The sequence below is a fragment of the Palaemon carinicauda genome, chromosome 10 (assembly GCF_036898095.1).
Source record: "Palaemon carinicauda isolate YSFRI2023 chromosome 10, ASM3689809v2, whole genome shotgun sequence".
Taxonomy (NCBI): Eukaryota; Metazoa; Arthropoda; class Malacostraca; order Decapoda; family Palaemonidae; genus Palaemon; species Palaemon carinicauda.
Window position 1 is genome coordinate 117,726,685 of NC_090734.1, and position 22,825 is coordinate 117,749,509.

General features: G+C 37.2%; 1 protein-coding gene across 2 annotated transcripts in view; it reads right to left on the reverse strand.

The window, feature by feature from the left end:
• The window catches only part of SamDC (S-adenosylmethionine decarboxylase), an 82,303-nt gene extending 60,133 nt beyond the window's left edge, over positions 1-22,170 (reverse strand). Inside the window, exons 1-2 of one of the 2 annotated variants that reach the window (XM_068381746.1) lie at positions 21,935-22,170; positions 16,065-16,151 (exon numbers count right to left, since the gene is read on the reverse strand). In XM_068381746.1, the coding sequence (XP_068237847.1) occupies positions 16,065-16,151; positions 21,935-22,068 (221 nt within the window). In that variant the 5' untranslated portion in view covers positions 22,069-22,170. The remainder of the gene's footprint in view (positions 1-16,064; positions 16,152-21,934) is intronic. The other variant, XM_068381747.1, reaches the window with a different exon arrangement.
• Between the last annotated feature and the right edge of the window lie 655 nt (positions 22,171-22,825).

The following is a 22,825-nucleotide window of genomic DNA, read 5'->3' on the forward strand; positions in this document are numbered from 1 at the left end:
GTTCAGATTTCTCAGGCTATGTAATAACACTACCAATTGGGTCAATCACCAGTATGAAAAAGTTGAATGAAATAACACTAAACAAATAAAACTAATTACAAGTATATATGAAGATAAATTCATGTTTAAAACCAAGAGAACAAAATTGATTTCCGAATCTTTTTCGTTTTATTTTATTGATTCTAGCTATACGGCCTAACGCTGGAGTCGGGGAATTCATTCAACACCGAGATGCAATTGGAGTTAAAAGGCTAAAAAGTGGGTGCAGCTATGGATAGAAAAAAAAACACCCAAGAACCTAAAGTAATGCATACAGTGCGCCCCGAGTTACACTGCTGGCACTACCCCTCCACGTGGGCAATAACTATCATTTCCAACATTTTTCGATTATTCTTTGTTTCTTTCATTTCTGCAAATAACGTTAAACAAGCAAACACTAGTTCTGGATGGACACCAACAATGAACTCATTTCTCATTGCAGGTTTACTGCAGTGTATTTTAGTTCGTTCTCTGGACCTCAATACGCAGCACACAGGAGCGCAACCAAGTGTTTGTCATAAAAATAATATGCTGAAAAAGTTTGTTTAATATTCAACCATAACAATGTTTCCTGGAGGGTTTTAAATTGCTTTGCTAAGCGTATGTGTGTGTGCATATATATATATATATATATATATATATATATATATATATATATATATATATATATGTATATATACATATATGTATATATATATATATGTATATATATATATATGTATATATTATATATATATATATATATAGAGAGAGAGAGAGAGAGGAGAGAGAGAGAGAGAGAGAGAGAGAGAGAGAGAGAGAGAGAGAGAGAGAGAGAGAGAGCTAGGGGAAAAATGCATGACTTCTTCTATCAAGAACCAACTATATGATTTTAACCCTGACGTATTAGCTAAGGAAGTCCAATCCTTTTCGGATAAGAATTATAACACCATAAATAAGTAAAATCGTTCTGTAAAAATCTCAGTTGAAAGAAAAAACAACGAAACAAGTGTCAAAAATATAGAAATGATAAACAAATGATACCCAAACACAGTTTGTAAGCAGACTGAACAAAGCATGGACAATTTTCTACGGATTGTTTTCGTGCAAGAGCCCGTGTCTTGCTTTTTGCTTGGCAATCTTGATGGAACGAACGAAGGGCATCTGGCTAGGCAGACAAAAATTCGTGCCTAAACTGTGTGCTTATGGGAAATTACACGGACGTGAAAGCAGTCCATGAGAATATTTTCTTTCATGTGTTAGCGAGAGATCCCGACGAAGATTCACAGGCCATATGGTCTGTGTCATGACCAAAACCATGTGTTGAACGACAGAGAGACAACTCAGAGCAGATGATTTACGAATTCTCCCACTGTGAAGAAAGGAACACTCATCATCGCCACCAATCGTCAGCACCATTATCTGCGCAAACATTTATAATGAAAGATGGTGAACGGAATAAAATGAGAGAGAGAGAGAGAGAGAGAGAGAGAGAGAGAGAGAGAGAGAGAGAGAGAGAGAGAGAGAGAGAATACTAAAATTTACAACCAGATCTTTGACTAGACAGCATTAATAATTTTAACTCTTCCAGAAGGCAATTACTGCCAGATACTTTCCTCAGACAGCAAAGAAAGAGAGAGAGAGAGAGAGAGAGAGAGAGAGAGAGAGAGAGGAGAGAGAGAGAGAGGAGGAGAGAGAGAGAGGAGAGAGAATACTAAAATAACTGCCAGATCTTTGATTAGACAGCATCAATAATGTTTAAAAACCCTTCCAGAAGACAATTACTGCCAGATCTCTGCTCAGACAGCAAAGAGAGAGAAGAGAGAAGAGAGAGAGAGAGAGAGAGAGAGAGAGAGAGAGAGAGAGAGAGAGAGAGAGAGAGAGAGAGAGAGAGAGAAGTTTTCCTTGAGTATTGGAATTTCTCGAAAACATAACACTCAGAAACGTAGGTCAATGAACATGATGACAAACCTGCATAATTTAGGAGCTGACACCACGAATATTGATGACAGCTTGAAATGAGTCCAGCATATGCATCTGCAAGCATTTTTGGAAAGCGGTTTTGGATCGTAGCTTTTGGTTTCTGGTTACCCAAAGCACAAATTTGGAAATTAATTGCAAGGCTTTCTAAATTACTGAGAATCTAAGCACAAGTGAATGGACAATTCAGCGGTCATTATTAGCAGCTTCAAAGACCTTATACATTACAGTAGAAAGCAATCATATCCATATGTGCTAAAGACAGTTTAAAATACAGAAACTAAAATAAGGGGAAGAAATATCCCCAAGATAGGATCATTCCTATACTAAGTAATTTACACTGGCTGCCTATGAAAGCACGAATTGAGTTTAAAATGTGTGCAATACTATTACCCACCAAGTTATTAGAACCTGACGTCCAAATTATCTACGAGAACCGTTTTATATTGTTCAGACAACAAATCGTGTTGACACGAGAATAGCCACAGATGGTTTCAGATTATTGTAACCAATACATATGTCTACTGTAGGTTCTAGAACTTCCAAATATGCGGCTCCAAGACTGTACAAGAAGCTCCTACTAGACATATCAAAGATTGAAGACATTACGGCTTTCACGAGGAAACTGAAGACTTTATTATACTCTTGGTGCTTCGATAATATGGATTCAACAATAAACGAGCAATATGCGGTGTGAAATGCTGAAAGCTATGGAATGTATACGATAAAATGAATTACGAAAGGTCTTGTAGTGAGAAGGATTCCCCTACAGTATAGGACCAGGAAAGCAGCCCTTAAAATCAAACATGAAGGGTCTGGGTACAGGGTGGAAGATTTCCGTGCCTTGATGGAAAATATTTGAAAAGGCGTCAGGGTATAACTTGCATGCACACCACGAACATTGATGCTCGATGGATCTATAGTAAGAGTAATATTAAGTTCTTCAGTTTGTGAAATCAAGTTTACAGCCATGGCAAGTATCAGATTTCTCTGGGTTATACAACTGAACAGGGATCGTTATAATTCATGTGGCAAAGTTCTACCACAAATGCGAATAGGTAGTAGGTTGGCCAAGGCACCAGCCACCCGTTGAGATACTACCATTTGAGATTTATTGGGTCCTTTGACTGTCCAGAAAGTACTACATTGGATCGCTCTCTCTCTCTCTCTCTCTCTCTCTCTCTCTCTCTCTCTCTCTCTCTCTCTCTCTCTCTCGCGTTACATTCATTTCATCTTTGCCAACACATACACAGAATAGTCTGACCCATTCTTTACACATTCTCCTATTTCCTAATACACTTGACAATACTGAAAATACCAAACAATTATTCTTCACCCACGGGGTTAACTACTGCAATGTAATTGTTCAGTGGCTACTTTCCTCTTGGCAAGGGTAGAGGAGACTATCTAACTATGGTAAGCAGCTCTTCTCGAAGGACACTCCAAAATCAAACCATTATTCTCTTGCCTTGGGTAGTGCTATAGCCTCTGTCTTGGGTTAGAGTTCTCTTACTTGGGGGTACACTCAGACACGCTATTCTATCCCGTTTCTGTTCCTCGTTTTCAAGTTTTTAAAGTTTATATATGAAAGATTTATTTTAACATTATTGTTCTTAAACTTCTCTTGTATTTTTTCCTTATTTCCTTTCCTCACTGGGCTATTTCCCCTGTTGGAGTTCTTGGGCTTATAGCATCCTGCTTTTCCAACCAGGGTTGTAGCTTAGCAAGTAGTAGTAGTAGTAGTAGTAGTAGTAGTAATAATAATAATAATAATGCTTTCTCTCTCTTTAAACATCATCAGCAGTAACTAGTAAACTACAGGACAAAGGCCTCAGACATGTCCATCCACTCCCGTATGTTTATGGTCTATCTATGCCAGTGTACAGCAAACCGGCATATTTTCTTAGCTCGTCAATCCATCGTCTTCTCTTCCTTCCCCTCCTTTTGCAATCTCAAGGGACTCATTCTGTTATTTTTAGTGCCCATCTATTATCGGTTATTCTCATTATATGTCCTGCCCATGTTCATTTCTTTTTCTTACATGTTGTTAGCATATTCTCTACTTTAGTTTGCTCTCTTATCCATGTTGCTCTTTTTCTGTCACTTGGTCACTTAGCGTTATTGCCATCATTGTTCTTCCTAGAGCTCTTTACACATCTATATATATATATATATATATATATATATATATATATATATGTATATATATATATATATATATATATATATATTTATATATATACATATATATATATTTATACATATATATAATATATATATATTTATATATATACATATATATAATATATATATACACATATACACACACACACACATATATATATATATATATATATATATATATATATATACATATACATAAACACTGTGAGTGAAATTCCAAGACGCCCACGCATCACACCATCTGAAAATTTCAATTCCTGACACATACACCATTTTTCCACGAACTTACAATGACAGAGGTGATTGATAAGTGAAGCAGATTGATGGGCAAAACGTCATCATTTCAGAAGCTCCCCAAGAAATGTCAGTGTTTGTCGAACTGACTGCTTGGATGATTTACAGCAGCTGTCTGCCTGCTCGCTTCTCAAGATGCTTGAATGAGCTGAGAACATTAATGAGAAGGCTACGAGAAGAGCGTGCTTGGGGGAATGTAAGGATGACATGCAGAATCATCTATAAATGAGGAAGAGGGGAGGAGAAGGAGGAGGAAGAAGAGGAAAGAGGAGGCCAAAATAGGAAAGACGGGGACAAAGAAGAGGCCAAAATAGGAAAGAATAAGGAGGAAAAGGCCAAAATAGGATAGAGGAGGAAGAAGAGGAAGAGGAAACCACAATAGGATAGAGGAGGAAGAACAGGAGGCCAAAATAGGATAGAGGAGGAAGAAGAGGAGGCCAAAATAGGATAGAGGAGGAAGAGGAAACCAAAATAGGATAGAGGAGGAAGAACAGGAGGCCAAAATAGGATATAGGAGGTAGAGGAGACCAAAATAGGACAGAGTAGAAAGAGGAGGAGGCCAACACAGGATACAGGAGGAAGAAGAGGAGGCCAAAATAGGATAGAGGAGGAAGAAGAGGAACAGGAAACCAAAAAAAATAGGATACAGGAGGAAGAGGAGACCAAAATAGGATACAGGAGGAAGAGGAAACCAAATTAGGATAGAGGAGGAAGAGGAGACCAAAATGGGATACAGGAGGAAGAAGAGGAGGAGGCCAAAATAGGATAGAGGAGGAAGAAGAGGAAGAGGAAACCAAAATATGATAGAGGAGGAAGAGGAGACCAAAATAGGATAGAGGAGGAAGAAGAGGAGGACGTAAAGGAGGCCAAAATAGGATAGAGGAGGAAGAAGAGGAGGAGGCCAAAATAGGATAGAGGAGGAAGAAGAGGCCAAAATAGGATAGAGGAGGAAGAAGAGGCCAAAATAGGATAGAAGAGGAAGAGGAGGCCAAAATAGGATAGAAGAGGAAGAAGAGGAGGAGGCCAAAATAGGGTGAAAGAGGAAGAGGAGACCAAAATAGGATAGACAAGGAAGAAGAGGAGGAAGAAGAGGAGGACGTAGAGGAGGCCAAAATAGGATAGAGGAGGAAGAAGAGGAGGAGGCCAAAATAGGATAGAGGAGGAAGAAGAGGCCAAAATAGGATAGAAGAGGAAGAGGAGGCCAAAATATAATAGACGAGGAAGAAGAGGAGGACGTAGAGGAGGCCAAAATAGGATAGAAGAGGAAGAGGAGGCCAAAATATAATAGACGAGGAAGAAGAGGAGGACGTAGAGGAGGCCAAAATAGGATAGAGGAGGAGGAAGAGGAGGAGGCCAAAATAGGATAGAGGAGGAAGAAGAGGAGGCCAAAATAGGATTTAGGAGGAAGAAGAGGCCAAAATAGGATAGAAGAGGAAGAAGAGGAGGAGGCCAAAATAGGGTGAAAGAGGAAGAGGAGACCAAAATAGGATAGACGAGGAAGAAGAGGAGGAAGAAGAGGAGGAGGCCAAAATAGGATAAAATAGGATAGAGGAGGAAGAAGAGTAGGAGGCCAAAATAGGATAGAGGAGGAAGATGAGGAAACCAAAAGAGGATAGCGGAGGAAGAAGAGGAGGCCAAAATAGGATAGAGGAGGAAGAAGAGTATGAGGCCAAACTAGGATAGAGGAGGAAGAGGAAGAGACGAAAACAGGACAGAGGAGGAAGAGGAAGAGACGAAAACAGGACAGAGGAGGAAGAAGAGTAGGAGGCCAAACTAGGATAGAAGAGGAAGAAGAGGAGGCCAAAACAGGACAGAGGAGGAAGAAGAGTAGGAGGCCAAACTAGGATAGAAGAGGAAGAAGAGGAGGCCAAAACAGGACAGAGGAGGAAGAAGAGTAGGAGGCCAAACTAGGATAGAAGAGGAAGAAGAGGAGGCCAAAACAGGACAGAGGAGGAAGAAGAGTGGGAGGCCAAACTAGGATAGAAGAGGAAGAGGAGGAAGAAGAGGAGGCCAACATAGGATAGAGGAGGAAGAAGAGGAGGCAAACATAGGATAGAGGAAGAAGAGTATGAGGCCAAACTAGGATAGAGGAGGAAGAGGAAGAGACGAAAACAGGACAGAGGAGGAAGAGGAAGAGACGAAAACAGGACAGAGGAGGAAGAAGAGTAGGAGGCCAAACTAGGATAGAAGAGGAAGAAGAGGAGGCCAAAACAGGACAGAGGAGGAAGAAGAGTAGGAGGCCAAACTAGGATAGAAGAGGAAGAAGAGGAGGCCAAAACAGGACAGAGGAGGAAGAAGAGTGGGAGGCCAAACTAGGATAGAAGAGGAAGAGGAGGAAGAAGAGGAGGCCAACATAGGATAGAGGAGGAAGAAGAGGAGGCAAACATAGGATAGAGGAAGAAGAGTATGAGGCCAAACTAGGATAGAGGAGGAAGAGGAAGAGACGAAAACAGGACAGAGGAGGAAGAGGAAGAGACGAAAACAGGACAGAGGAGGAAGAAGAGTAGGAGGCCAAACTAGGATAGAAGAGGAAGAAGAGGAGGCCAAAACAGGACAGAGGAGGAAGAAGAGTAGGAGGCCAAACTAGGATAGAAGAGGAAGAAGAGGAGGTCAAAACAGGACAGAGGAGGAAGAAGAGTGGGAGGCCAAACTAGGATAGAAGAGGAAGAGGAGGAAGAAGAGGAGGCCAACATAGGATAGAGGAGGAAGAAGAGGAGGCCAACATAGGATAGAGGAGGAAGAAGAGGAGGCAAACATAGGATAGAGGAAGAAGAGGAGGAGGCCAAAATAGGGAGGAGGAGGAAGAAGAAGAGCCCAAAATAGGATAGATGAAGAAGAGGAAGAGACCAAAATAGGATAGAGGTAAAAGACACAACAACATAAGGAGGCGGCCATTTGGGGAGGATATAAAAGAGCTAATATAGGAGAGGGACAAATTGGAAAAGGAGTGGGGGGGAGGGATGGATGGAAAAGCAAATAACAAGAGCCAAAAAGAGACTGCGTCAGTCTCCTTATTAGTCTTCATAAGAAGCGAAGGTCACACAGCTTGCTGTTATATTGGCCTGGCGGGGCTGAGGGAGTTTCGTAACTAAACACAAGGAAGTTCCAATGAATCATTATTTATCATTTGCAGGTGCATTACAGCTGCATGAAAGGCTCCTCTGTTTACTTTAGTTTTATTTATTTGTTTATACTTGTTTAAAGGAATAAAAATTATAAACACATTATCTTTACGATTGAAAAAACATACATCCGATGAAGTAGTCATAATAATAATGAAAAAAAAAACGTTAACAAACATATTACACTGTGGTCAGTAACAGAAGAGAAGAGAGAGAGAGAGAGAGAGAGAGAGAGAGAGAGAGAGGAGAGAGAGAGAGAGGAGAGAGAGAGAGAGAGAGAGAGAATAAATCATTCCCTTTTCAAACAAAACAACATTACCATATACCAAAACAACATAGATGACAATAACAACAAGACCAAGCGACTTATCAACTCCTCTCACGACCAATTTGACACGTCAAATCAGACCATGGAAAGAGGGAGGGGATTGGCGGGTGGGTGGGGGGGGGGCTTCGTCCTTCCAATGAGACCCCGAACTATTCAAATGGGACGTAACAGATGATCCCCCAAGTGATATCAAAGGCAGACATGCAGGTGTCAAATATAAAAGTCATGGGGGAAAGGGGTAGAATACCCCCTTACGAAGAGGGGAAGATGGGGGAAAGCAGAGGGGGATAAGGATATGAGATATTAAAACGTTAACGCAGGTGCCTTTGATAAACTTCACTTCTCGAAGTCTGAGGGCATGAACTTATATACAGTCAAGCAGCGTTGTAAAATTGAAAGCCAAGACCAGGGACACTGGTTCGTACCAGTGAATGGAAGTTCTCGTGTAATTCCCCAACAGTACATAACTCTTTTTCACTCTAATTCATGAACTAACCCCACACACTCGACGGTCAATGAAATATCATTAACGTCACTGGTTTCAACCGACAAGCACCTAAGAAACATTGGAGCTATTTTACTCGTTGGTTTGCAACAAGAGGTTGACGTCGTTATAATAATAATTATGATAACAATGAAATGGGTAAGTTGGTGTCATTGTTACTTACAAAACTAATGACACTACAGACGGAGTAATTATAGGGATGATCGAAATGTTTGAACTTTCATTGAATATTACTTCCAAAGAAACCAATATGTATGGCATTTATAGATTATGAGAAAGCTTTTTATTCTGTCAAAATTTCAGCAGTGATGAAAGTCCTTCAAAAGCAAGGAATAGATGAATCTTATGTTAGAACACTTGAAGATATCTATACAGGAAGTACAACAACTCTTAAACTCCATAAAGATAGCAGGAAAATTCCTATTGAGAAATGAGTTCGATAGGAAAACCCATCTTTCCTAAATCATTCACAGCATGCCTAGAAGTTTTTAAGAATTCAAATTTAGAGAATGTAGGAATTAACATCAATGGGGAATACCTTAGTAACTTAAGATTTGCATATGACAGTTCTATTTAGTGAATCGTGGGAGGAATTGCTAAAGATGATAGATTTGAATAGAGAAAGCAGAAATAAACGGCTAAAAGTGAATGAATAAAACTATGATAATGTTCAATGAAAATACAGAAAGAAAACAAATAAAGGGCTTTGGATGAACCTCTAAGAATTGTTAATGAAAATACGTACTTAGGACAGAGAGTAAGTGTTTCCCCAGGACACAAAACCGAAATTATTAGAAGGATAAGCATAAGATGGAGAGCTTTTGGGCAAACAAACTTACATTATGAAAAGTAAAATGCCACTTTCTCTAAAAAGAAAGGTATTTAATCTGATGATCTTACCAGTAATAACTTATGTATCAGAAACTTGGAGCCTTAACAAAACCTTACAACATAAGCTAGTTACAACTCAAAGAGCTATGGAAGGAAAAAAAAAAGGAGTAACATGGTAGAGGATTATATAACAACATGAAAGAAAAGGATATGGACGTGGGCAGGACATATATAGTAATGACAATGACAGATAATAGATGAACAAAAGAATAACAATGGGTACCTAGAGATTGCAAACGAAGCAAGGGAAGGAAGAGAAAACGATGGATTGACAAGCTAGGAATACTTCGGGTCCAGACTGGTTTAGAAAGACCACAAACATACGGGAGTGAAAGGACATGTTTGAGGCCCTTGTTCTGCAGTGGACTAGCAACGGCTGAGGATGACTTCTAATAACACTTTCTCCTTAGACAAATCAATTAAAGAATTTGACAATGTTTCCTCATTTGTTGATTAGAAATGTCATTGCAACAATTGCTACATTCATTCAATCCTTCAATCAATCAAGTTTTAAGAAAAGGCACATCATTTCTATATCCCAAAATACAATGGGAAGATTATGTATAAACTAACAAACGAATTTTGATGAGACGTTATGAAAAGACCCAATATGATCGAGAGAGCAATTGATTAGATATGTACAAAAAGCAGTGTGCACAAAATTAGGTCATATAGCATAACGCTGGTGCCGGGGGACCATTCAGTGCCAGGTGCAACTGGGAAACACAGGCAGTTGAAGAGGTTGGACAGCAAGATGGAAGAAATTAACCGGGAAAGAAAAGAGCCTCAGTCTGCATCTCGATCCCAGGATAACAGTTTCTTTACATGCACTAGTGGACGCGACCCGTCAAAAATTGACATTAATATTTAGATAGATATGAACAAACAGATTGAACCCTTCCCACACCCTCCGCCTGTCTTAACTACAACACGGCTTCTCCCTCTTCCCCTACCCAAAAGATGAGAAGAAACCGGAGTAGTTATACGTTTGACTACGCTGCTCAGCGTGACAGGAAAATATATATATATATATATATATATATATATAATATATATATATATATATATATGTATATATATATATATATATATATATATATATATATATATATCTATATATCTATATATATATATATATATATACAGACACTTCTTTACTAAATAGGGGAGATAATTTCGCATCTGCCTTAAACTTAAACCCTTCGCTAGCTATAAGCATGACTGGTTTAAATTCCAAGAATAATTACCCCATATTTTCATAGAACATAAGAGCCAAAACTAACTGAAGCCAGTTACACTCAGCTACGGCACTTCCTCTCGGAAAACCCTGCTTTCGTCAACAAACCCAGTCAATACCAGTAACTGGTTGCTTTCTGGTACGAAGAGTGACGCAAATTAATAGCTTAGTGGTGCTGATACACTAATACAAAACTGGCTTCCTCTCTCAATAAGATGAGGAGAGAAGGGGCGGAGTCACATTAATTCTTCACTAATTAACAATGTTCGCGACCAGTAAAAAATAATGGCTAAATATTTAGATATGCACACACACAATATTAACTTTTTCCAGTCCATGCCCCTTTCCTAAATACAAACCCTTTCACCAGGGTATGACTAATCACCTTCCCTCTACCCCAAGGACGATGAGAGAGACCTTGTTGTTATACGTCTTACCGCTGAGCGTGACCGAAAAGAAATAAAGACACTTGCTCTTTATTATATAAGGGAGAGTCTCTTGTAGATAATAAACTGATTAGGTCAACAAACGCACTGTTTATTTTGAGAGACCGAACAGAGTCTTTTACAACAAGGAGTTAAATTCGGGTCTCTGGCTGGGCTGCGTGTGGATTAATCACATGGTAACACGTATAAATATCATACACCAACCTCATGTTAATTAACTTTATTATCTCTTGTACTCTACGTAGAGTAGTAAATGAGAAAAACTTCATATAAAGATTAATTTCTTACAAAGAAAGTGGATACAACACAGCGTCGTCAGTTAACTTGCTGTCTAGTCAAGACATACAACAACAAAGACTGCAATAACTCGTATTCTTTCCCGCGACGCCATATCAATGAATCCACAACAAAAAGTCCTCTCTCAATGCGTTCTTTTAGAATGCATCTCTTGGCATTTAAATTACACTGAAACTGACTGACTCTCTCTCTCTCTCTCTCTCTCTCTCTCTCTCTCTCTCTCTCTCTCTCTCCTCTCTCTCTCTCTCTCTCTATTTGCAGGTTGATCCAGAGTTTACATTCACAGAGAGCTCTCACACTACTTCATTGTTTGAAAGTTGATCCAAAGTTTACATTCGCAAAGAGAGAGAGAGAGAGAGAGAGAGAGAGAGAGAGAGAGAGAGGGGGGGGGGCTTATTATTTTACAAGACACCCCGATATCCTCGAGGTCGTCTACCCGCACCAGACCTCATCAAACTTATCCCTGTCTACAGCAGCATTCCCAAAATAACTGGCCACATGACACTCCAACCCGAGAAGGACTCCCCCCCCCACCCCACCCCCATTCTCCCTTTGAGTACTTTCTGACTGCCTATCAAGTTTAACCCTCGTCGGCCTCCTTACAAGAAGTTTTCTCTTCCTAGAAACAAGGAATGTGACATGAGATCCCTTGGTATAGTCCTTGAGAAGAGAAGTGAAGGACTTATGGTGAAGATATGGTGAGATAGGAGGAGGACTCATACTCATGAATGACTTTATGTTTTGACATGTGATTTTTCTTCAGTTTGTTCAGTCTATTTCCCCGAAAGAATATATATATATATATATATATATATATAATATATATATATATATATATATATATATATAATTATATATATATATATAATATTTATATCAAATAAGCCATATATATTCATACATTAAAGTCTTCATTCTCTTAACGACCTTGGGATCAGAGTCCCAGGCGAAATCACTCAAAGACTATAGTATCTGACCGGCCACTTTCTCACTTTCTTCGTGGCTTAGTGGTATGGTCAATGTCATACAAGAATCCTGGACCAGGGTTCGAAACCCAGCCGGTCAGATACTATAGACTGAGTGATTTCGCCTGGGACTCTGATCCAGAGGTCGTTAAGAGTATCCAGACTTTAATGTATTAATATACAGTATATGGCTTATTTGAAATATGAAAAACACGTTTAAATGCGCAAAAATTATGTATGTATGTATGTATTTATATATATGTATATATATATATATATATATTTATATATATATATATATATATATATATATATATATATACATATATATATCTCCAGACGCTTGCTCTTCATTATGTTAGGGATATAATTTCGCACCTGTCTTCAACTTAAACCTTTCGTTAGTTATAAGCATCTTTGCCACATCAAAATTGGCAGATCTGAAGAGAGAGAGAGAGAGAGAGAGAGAGAGAGAGAGAGAGAGAGAGAGAGAGAGAGAGAGAGAGAGAGAGAGAGAGAGAGGGCGTTTCATGTTGAAAAATGCAAGATATGGAAAATCATTGTTTCAACAAATGATGCAATGGGCTTCAAAACAATGTTGCACAGTGTAATAGGAAGCCTCTAAAAGACCGGGAGGTAGAAATACTGCAGTCCATCATAATAAGGCAGCCACAAGAGACGATCACACAAGCGTATGTACATACACGGACAAAAGCAAAGATCATTCCCCTTGCTATTCCATCCACTCAACACTTTGGATTGCAACAAACCTCACTATGTTGCATGAGGATTCTTATGTAATCGACTACTGTGAAAGCAGAGAGAGAGAGAGTTTGCCAAGTTAGTGAAATGTTGGCAACTTTCCCTCACAGAACAAACTCGTGGATTGGTTTCTTTACTATTATCCTCCCAATAAGAAATATTATTATTAAATTAATTAGTCACATCGTTGGACGTTCATCGGGCTTTCCCAAAGGAATTAACCCTAAACAATGGTTGAAAATTGAACGGAGGTCACTTTAAAGATCTAAAATTAAGTAAAAAAAAAAAAAAGGAATTTCACCTTCATTATATAATATAGCAAATGTCTGGCTATATATATTATATATATATATATATATATATATATATATTTATATTATATATATATATATATAATATATATATAATATATATATATCACTTACGCTAAGCTCTCTCCGTCGCTTAGGCATGGGGTAGACGGAGTAGTCATACCCTGGTGAGAGGGGGGTGCATGCGTTTCTGTGCGTATCTAAATATTTACCAGTCATCTTTTACGGGTCGCGTACACTCTTGCATGAATACTAAATGATAAAAAGGAAAGTTGAACGGGAGATTCACCGCATAATAGGACCCTTAGCCTTGGCACCTGCAGGGGTTCGATACACATCGTAGCTGCGTCGCATCCGAACTAATATTATTATCAGTTTTCTTTCTCACGAAGAGAGAGAGAGAGAGAGAGAGAGAGGAGAGAGAGAGAGAGAGAGAGAGAGAGAGAGAGAGGAGAGAGAGGGTGGGGGGGGGGGGCTTTCAAACGCACCATTAAGCAGGGGGGGGGGCTCTCTATGAAACAGGATCAGCATAGTATTCTATTAATCCTGTCTACGAAACTGGATGAAACCCTATATGATAATTGTATCCACCTTTTCAAGGTAAGGAACTAATAAACTCATCCTATATTTTTATAAATAAAAAGAAAAAAATACGGCCCATGGATCACCGAAACGTAACTAATTTACATCATCTGACCATAAATATTCGAAGTCTTATCAAGAGTCAAAAGAAATGTCCTCGGCTACTTATACGAAAATAGGACCTTAAGCTTTATCAGTAACTTGTCTCGTCACGATAAGAAGGTTAATAACCACAACGGAGTACATAGATATCTTATCATCTCTCTCCTCTATCTCTTGCATTCATCTGTCTCAGATTAAATGGAGGGGCTCAAAGTCCTCTTTCAGTGAACTCTCTTTGTTGCAGGGGTGGTAAGTCCTGTTACTATCTTCCATTGCAAGTTGGTCTGTTACTGATTATCCCTACTGTATTACATACAAGGCTTGCTTCTCTTCGAATTTCTATTATGGAATTAATTCCTTTGACCAGTTAGTTTACAAACTACACTATTACGACTCCCACTTGCTGTCTGATGATACAAAATGCGTTACAGACCGATTTCTTACCAAATACATTCTACAGGAAATCTACAAAATTTATGTTACAGAGAAGAGTAACAAATTCAAGCTACAGAAGAAGAGTGTTACTAAAAAATCCTTAGTATACTCAATTCGTGTTATCTACAGTACTTGTGTTACTGACAGCTCTTGATATTACCCTCACACACAGCATAATCTGATAAACAAATTTAATCACGCAAATGAATAACAATTAGAGTGGCGTCATAATAATTGTCCTTATAACCAGAGATAAAAAAAAGATAATTTAATTCTCTCTCTCTCTCCTTCTTCCTTTAGCTACCTAACACTGTTATCATATTCTTGAATTCAACAGAATTAATATTCTATGAATGAACAGGTCTCTATCTATGAATGCTCACACTGGGTTTTATCAGAGAGAGAGAGAGAGAGAGAGAGAGAGAGAGAGAGAGAGAGAGAGAGAGAGAGAGAGAGAGAGAACATATGATGTTCATTATCAGATCTTCAGATTATATATATGTTTGTGAGAGATATCTTGATATCAGATAGACTGGATGTTTATCTGCGCTGAGAGAGAGAGAGAGAGAGAGAGAGAGAGAGAGAGAGAGAGGAGAGAGAGAGAGAGAGAGAGAGAGAGAGATTATTCCCTACGAATTAATCTGAAGGTCTAATAATGAACATATGGGCTCTCGCTCTCTCTCTCTCTCTCTCTCTCTCTCGCTCTCTCTCTCTCTCTCTCTCTCTCTCTCCTCTCTCTCTCTATCAACGCAGACAAACTGTCAGTCTAATTATCAGGAGCGACTGTGATTCAGAAATACTAAATTTCGTCGCTTCAAACTTCCATAACATAATTTTTTCCCCATTTAATAATTACAATATAAAAAACAAATAGCGGATTACATTCTCCAGCCCAATTAAAAGAAAACTCGAAAACGAAGTACCGGAATATTTAATAAATCCCAAAAGTTTATCAAAGAAATGAGAAATATCCCTCTTTCTCTTTCTCTCTCTCTCTCTCCGCCGCAGTCAGTTTGATATCAAGATATTCTCTCACAAACATATATATAATCTGAAGGTCTGATAGTGAACATTATGTCTGTCTGTCTCTCTCTCTCTCTCTCTCTCTCTCTCTCTCTCTCTCTCTCTCTCTCTCTCCGAGATGCGATCAACAACAGGTTTACTAAAGATTGGAAATTTTCTTTTCACCGTACCTAGATATTTAGCTAATCGAAAAGACTACAAATATAAAAATGAAAATTGGGAAAAAATATATTTTACGAAAATATTAACATTACAACAGCAAATGCAGCCACTTCTATTCCACTGCAGGACAAAGGCCTCAGACATGTACTTATTCACGTCTGGGATTTGGTCATTTTCATCACCAAGCTGATGAATACTAAATTGATACAAATGCGACCCACGCCTTCACCCCGCCATCTCTCGAATTATTTGATAAATTGTAAGAAGCATGATGCACAAAATTAGGCCATATAGCCCAACGCTGGGACCAGGAGACCATTCAGTGCCCAAGTGCAGCTGGAGGAAACATCGGCAGTTGCACTACGAAACAGCAATCGAAGGGGTTGGACAGCTTTAATAACATAATGTAAAACTACCTACCTCAGAACGTAGGCGTCCAGTTCGTCATTGGAGGTGACAGAGATGATCTCGCATTTAACCAGCTGCATCACGGTCTCCAGCTGTGACCTGTTCGGGACGGGGATACAAAATTAGATTAGGAATTAGCAGTTGAAGCACATCATCACGTTTAGAGGATAACTTTCATCTTTCCAGCCAATATTATCATTTAAGGACTGGCATGACAGACACTAAGATACACTTACGAAAAGGACAAGTCACATAAAATAAAAATGAGTATGAAAAACTACGAGTAAAATATATATACTGTATATATACATTTCTATACTAATGTGATGACTAGATAAAAGTTAAGAAAAGATAAAGTCACATAAAAATAAAAAATAAAATATGAAAAAGAACGAGTACAACAAACATCATTTATAGATTAATGTTGTAATGAACAAACTATTTCATTCTTGAACTACAGCCGATCGTTTACAGCTCTGCCTCAAGTATTTTTTAGATAATTCACAGCAAAAAACTTCATATTCCATTGTAATTAGAGAAAGGATGGTTGTGGAGTCTATCTAATGGCGCAAAAAAGAGGAATTTCAAGGTTCGAAATTTAGAAAATGATATATATATATAAATATAAATAATATATATATATATATATATATATATATATGTGTGTGTGTGTGTATAACAAATATGTGTATATATAAATATATATACATATATATATATATATATATATATATATATATAAATATATATAGTGTTGTTGGAAAGAAAATATAACATGAAAGAGTATAGAAAAGATTGTTCGGTAAAATATTAAGATGTATTAACCTGGAGGTGTTTGATAAACGGAACATGAACATTGGAAATGAAAACAAACCTTTATAAACACTAGGCAAAACATTGAGTGCAAGAATAGCTGAATGGCATGTTGTGTCAAAAGCTGGAGGCGGGGGGGGGGGTTATCCTGTGAAGGTGTTTGAATCGAGTTGGGTATGGCAATGTCTATACCTTATAAAAAGTAATATCTCATTTTATAAAGGAAGGACGAATCAGTGTTGCAAAATAGCAATTATTCTCATTAACTTGAACATATATATACATATATATATATATATATATATATATATATATATATATATATATATATATATATATATATATATATATTTGTATACGTGTATTCAAATAAGCCATATATTTTAATACCTTAATGTTTCGATTCTCTTACCGACCTCAGGGTCAGAGTCCCAAGGCGAAACCACTCAAAGATAATAGCTTCTAGCCGGTCAGGGAATCGAAGCCTGGTTCAAGAAGCTGGCATTTCAGTAACGATATCATTTAGCCATATATATATATATATATATATATATATATATATATATATATATATATATATATAATATATATACAATCCCCTAAACTAAGCTTCAATTTCTGCTGCTGCAAGATCCCCGCCATTGAGCTTGAGACCTGTCACGCCAAATAACTCGCACTCAATCATTCACTCCTACTGCAGGAGAGAGAGAGAGAGAGAGAGAGAGAGAGAGAGAGAGAGAGAGAGAGAGAGAGAGAGAGAGAGAGAGAGAGAGAGAATTTGGCACATCACCCCCTGCACAGACGTGTCCTTGAGAAGTCAACCCACCTGCTCAAAACCTACCTCACTCAACTTAAAGGAGAATGTTCTCTCCTATGGGAAAATAATGCAATAAAATCCCGTATTATATTTCCACCACCGGCCATTAACCCACCCTTTAATAATTACAGAAACCTGACACTATCTAGCTTTGCAATAAAGAAATTCGTTCCTCACATTGTGAAGTTTGTCCCTTGATGCGAGGTTCAAAGGCCACTCATGAATGGCAGAAGCAAGGGACAGTGACAATGATCTATAGACTGACCGTATATGCAAGCTAGGGCGAGGGAGGGCCAAGCAATGGCTACTGATATCTCAGATGATAGACCTATGGGCTCCCCAAAACCAGCACCACATCCTTAGCTCACAAGGATGGCGAGATTGCAGACAATATGAGAAACTACCGAGCTTGAGTGGACTCGAACCCCAGTCCGGTATATTATTAGACAGGAGCGTTTCCATGCCACCAAAACCCTATTCCGAATAATTTCGATTTTAATTTAATAATGTTGTGAGGAGGCTTAAAGTCTGAGCAGATTAGACAGTTTATTTTTTATGTGTGATCCCGTGTAAAAATTACCAAGAGACAGACGATTATATTCATGAATAAATGAAAGCAAATGAGGTTAGAACTGAATGCAAGATGCCCGACTGAGTTACAACAGCGACGTGTTTTGCAGATTTACAAACCACATCTAAGTATGAATCATCAATATATTGATGATGAAATAAATGAGATTAGAACAATGGGTTAGAAACTAAAGTACTCTCTAATTGCATTAGATGATGCACTAAGAACAGAAAAAAAAATTTCGGTAATGATAACAGGAAGAACTATAATACACAAAACCTACTTTTACTGCCGTATAGTCTTTCTTTTAAAGAAATTTCCAAACTGTTAAATAAGTTCAACGTTAATGTAGCATTTAAGAGTAGCAATACAATAAAAACAGCCCTATTGATAAGGCTACCCCCCATTAATATAAATAAATTGTATTGAAAGCCTAAACAAATTTACCTGTCATCGGAAATGACTCTTCCTGGCACGAAGCTAATGAATGGTGAACTCCTCGAGTTGGTTTGGGAGTGCCTCGTTGTTCTATAAATATCTCTATGTATGTATGTTTACTGTACAATATAAAATGCAAATACAAGTCGTTCAATAAATCAGTCCTCTAAAGAGGTATCACGAAAGTCAGGACTTAATCTTATATTTCCCATTTTCCCTGTGGTTCTTCTGCATCTGAGCATCACGTTTCCTTGTAATTTTTGCACACATATATGTGTATTATACATTAAAATACACAATTTTTCCTGTATTTATGATAAATAAAATAACCCACAATGTATGAAAAATGAAATTTATTTAGCTTTCGAAGGGACCATTTCCCTTCTTCTTCAGAAAACAAAATTGTTTTCTGAAGAGGAACGGAGATGGTCCCTTCGCAAGCTAAATAAATTTCATTTTTCATACATTGTGGGTTATTTTATTTATATATAAATATATATATATATATATATATATATATATATATATATATATATATATATATATACAGAGAGAGAGAGAGAGAGAGAGAGAGAGAGAGAGAGAGAGAGAGAGAGATGACCTTCACCTCAGCCAAGTAAATAGGTACACAGGAATTTCCACCTGTAAATACCACAGCATCTGGGGAATGAAATCTCGGCTTTCATCTTTCCTACCTGACTCTGCCAGCATATACCTCCGGTAAATCACGGTCTATCAACCGTGGGGTAAATGAAGCCAAGAATTGCTCCCGGTTATAAGCAAACAGTTAAACAAACATACATTTCCTGCGGGTTATTCACACCGTGCCAAGGATATATATATATATATATATATATATATATATATATATATATATATATATATATATATACACTGTATATAATACGGGCCATATCTACTGCGCTGGGGTTTGGAAGACCATTCATCACAGTTGCAATACGGGAAAGCTAAAACCTCTTAGACAGAAGGACGGTAAAAAGAAATCGGGAACTGAGGTAAAGAAGGATAAAAAGCGAGTGCAGTTAGGGGACAAAAGGAATCCTATGGACATGACAAAATCATTAAAAAAAATAATAATAACCTTTGCCTGGCCCTCCAGGCCTTAGTTTGGGTAGAGCGGAGGTTTGGGCGCTGTTCATATGTATATAATTGTCAGACTCTTGTAAACTGTCATGCTAGGGCATTGTCACTATCTCTTGCCATTCTAAATAGGCCTAGTTGAGGGTGGTAAAAATATTGAAAAAAATGTGTTTACGACACGAATGTTGAAATATATTTTTGTAAAATTCTTCGGAAAAAAAAATAATCTTTTGAATTATTGTGAATTTGCCAATTTCAAAATTCGATATGCTGTGTTACGGGAGGAAATTAACAAATATAGTATAACTAAATCTGTAGTAAAATATTAGCTCCATCTCAAAATTATAAATGACTTTTCAACAATTAATGAATGATGGAGCCCATTTAACTCTTAATAATTAGTTAAATTAAATTCTTGAGATATGTAATATAGTTTATCAGATAACCAGTCACCTATCTCGAACTTATAATCATTTATAATTAGTTATCTGTTAAGGACTTAAGACTATAAACGTAAAGGATATAGAATATCAGGGGAAGTTAAGATATATCTAATCAACTGAAACTTCTTTAGTGCAAATCGAAAATAACAAGTAAAATAACTTAATCTAATCATCTAATGCGCAGATTGTCAAATTATAAATGACAAAAAATGAAAATGAAAAATTATTTTACATTCGATTTATGCAGATAATAGCCAAATTAAAAGTGATAAATATGTATCAAAATAAAATTTAAATACAAAGAAAGGGAATAAAGTTAAATTATGAAAATATGTAACAGAAGCAACGAAATGTCTCATTTCTAAATATATAAAACTAGATAACCGTATCTCAGTCATCCCTGTACATAGCTCTCTAATCGTAAGCTATCTATTGTTTTTGACATTACTGAATAAGATTATACAAAGCTATAAAATCGAGATAGATTATCTGAAAAGGAACGATTTTATGTATGTATGTATGTGTGTATATATATATATATATATATATATATATATATATATATATATATATATATATGTATATATATATATATATATATATATATATATATGTATATATATATATATATATATATATATATATATATATATATATATATCGAGGTCTATTGAGGCAAAGGGCCTCGGCTAGATTTCGCTCGTGAAGTACTGTAAATTATATATATATATATATATATATATATATATATATATATATATATATATATATATATATATATACCAAAATCAAAGCACCTACAAACAGATGCAAGTAAAAACATTAATTTCAATGTATAACTAAAAATTGAAGCCCAATGTATAATATTTCACTGCGTACTCGGGCAGATAGGGGCCGCTATAATCAATCAGAGGGGCCCGCTTTCTTTACAAAAATAAAAAAAAAGAAAAAAAATACGGGCTGATAGGAGGGGGCCCAATGTAAAATAAAATTATGGGAGAGTATTTACATTGTGGTTACTTATATGGTAAACATTTACCGCTGCGCCGACACTGGTAAACAAAATCCTAGCGCTCCTTTCTAACCCAACCTGGTAAGCCATGTCCTTACTAGGCGGGGGAGGGATTAGATTAGAAAGGGAGGGAGGAAGCTAGCCCTACGCAGCCCAAGTCATTTTTCCCTGAACTGCATTGAAGCATTTCCAACGTCCCAACGGTTTCGTTGATCAAGTAAGCCACATGCCAACAAATATGACCTTGAATTTATATAATTTCATATTTGTCTTGCCATTATTCATTCCTACCCCGCCATTCATGACTAAACATTAATTTCTGACGTCAACGGTTAACTTGGCATGAACATCAACACAACTCATAGCTAAAATATGCAGCGTGAAGTAAATTGCAAGGAAAATAAAGTGGAATGTACCGGGACGTTTAAAGGAAATGGGTCAAAACATAAATTGTATAATATCAACCAATCGATATAGCGATGTAAACAATGTTATAAATATAACAAAGAGTCAAGTTTGGGATTGCCAAGTTTCAGTCTAGCCACCTTCACCATAGAATAAAACACAGACGCTAAAGACGTAGCACTAACAATGCACCAGTCACCAACACTATTTAATTATGAGTAATCAAGAGAGGATCAGATTCCTACATGCCTTTGGAGACAACCATTTTCCCGCACTGCCTACCTGGGAACTTTCCTAAGGTCACAATTAGAAGTCATTCCATCCTTCCGCGTGAACCACACTTCCAACAGTTTTTCAACGCCCTCAAAGAAATGAGTGTTATTTTCAGCAATCATATTGGCGAGAGATTGGGACATTGCTTGCAACTGAAATGTTAAACTAGTGTTAACAATTTGGCGGACAGTGACAGACTGACAAACGTATCAAACAGATGAGCAGAGGACGGCAGCAGCGGACAACACCGGCTCGCATCTGAAAGAAATCGGGAAACGTTGTCGTACGGCATCTTGCCAACAACATCAGCTTGATATCAATAATTCTTTGGTATTTATTCTCTATTATCAATATAATAGAATTATATTAGCAATATTAATCTATTAATAAAACATGGTATCGGCAAAACCAAAAAAAAAAATCCGCTAAAGTAAGTAATTCTTAACTGAAAGCAACAGAAAAAACCGAGTTTAGCATACTGCATTTAGATTAGTTACGGGTTATGATTTCACAGAAAACAAATGCATGGTAAACATGTACGAAAATCCCATTACATCCCTCTTGTTTGGAGCATAACTATTTTGTTCATATATAATCACTGCATATAAATGATTATGTCGATTGTACTCGTGCAAGCACCAAAACATTAATCATACCAAAAGGAAATTCTTAAGCTGTGAGCGTGAATTTCCCTTTTTCTTTATTCGTGTATGATAATGAGTACCCTACACCAAATGTATTTTTATTAAGAGCAACGTAGATTACAGAAAGGGGAAATCATTATCTAATAGAGACAACGAAATAAATAACCAAGTTCATGGATCATAGATTTTCAACGAGTTACCCCAAAAAATATAACAGAAAAGTCCTTGAGATATTAGAAAATGGAGGTACGGTGGG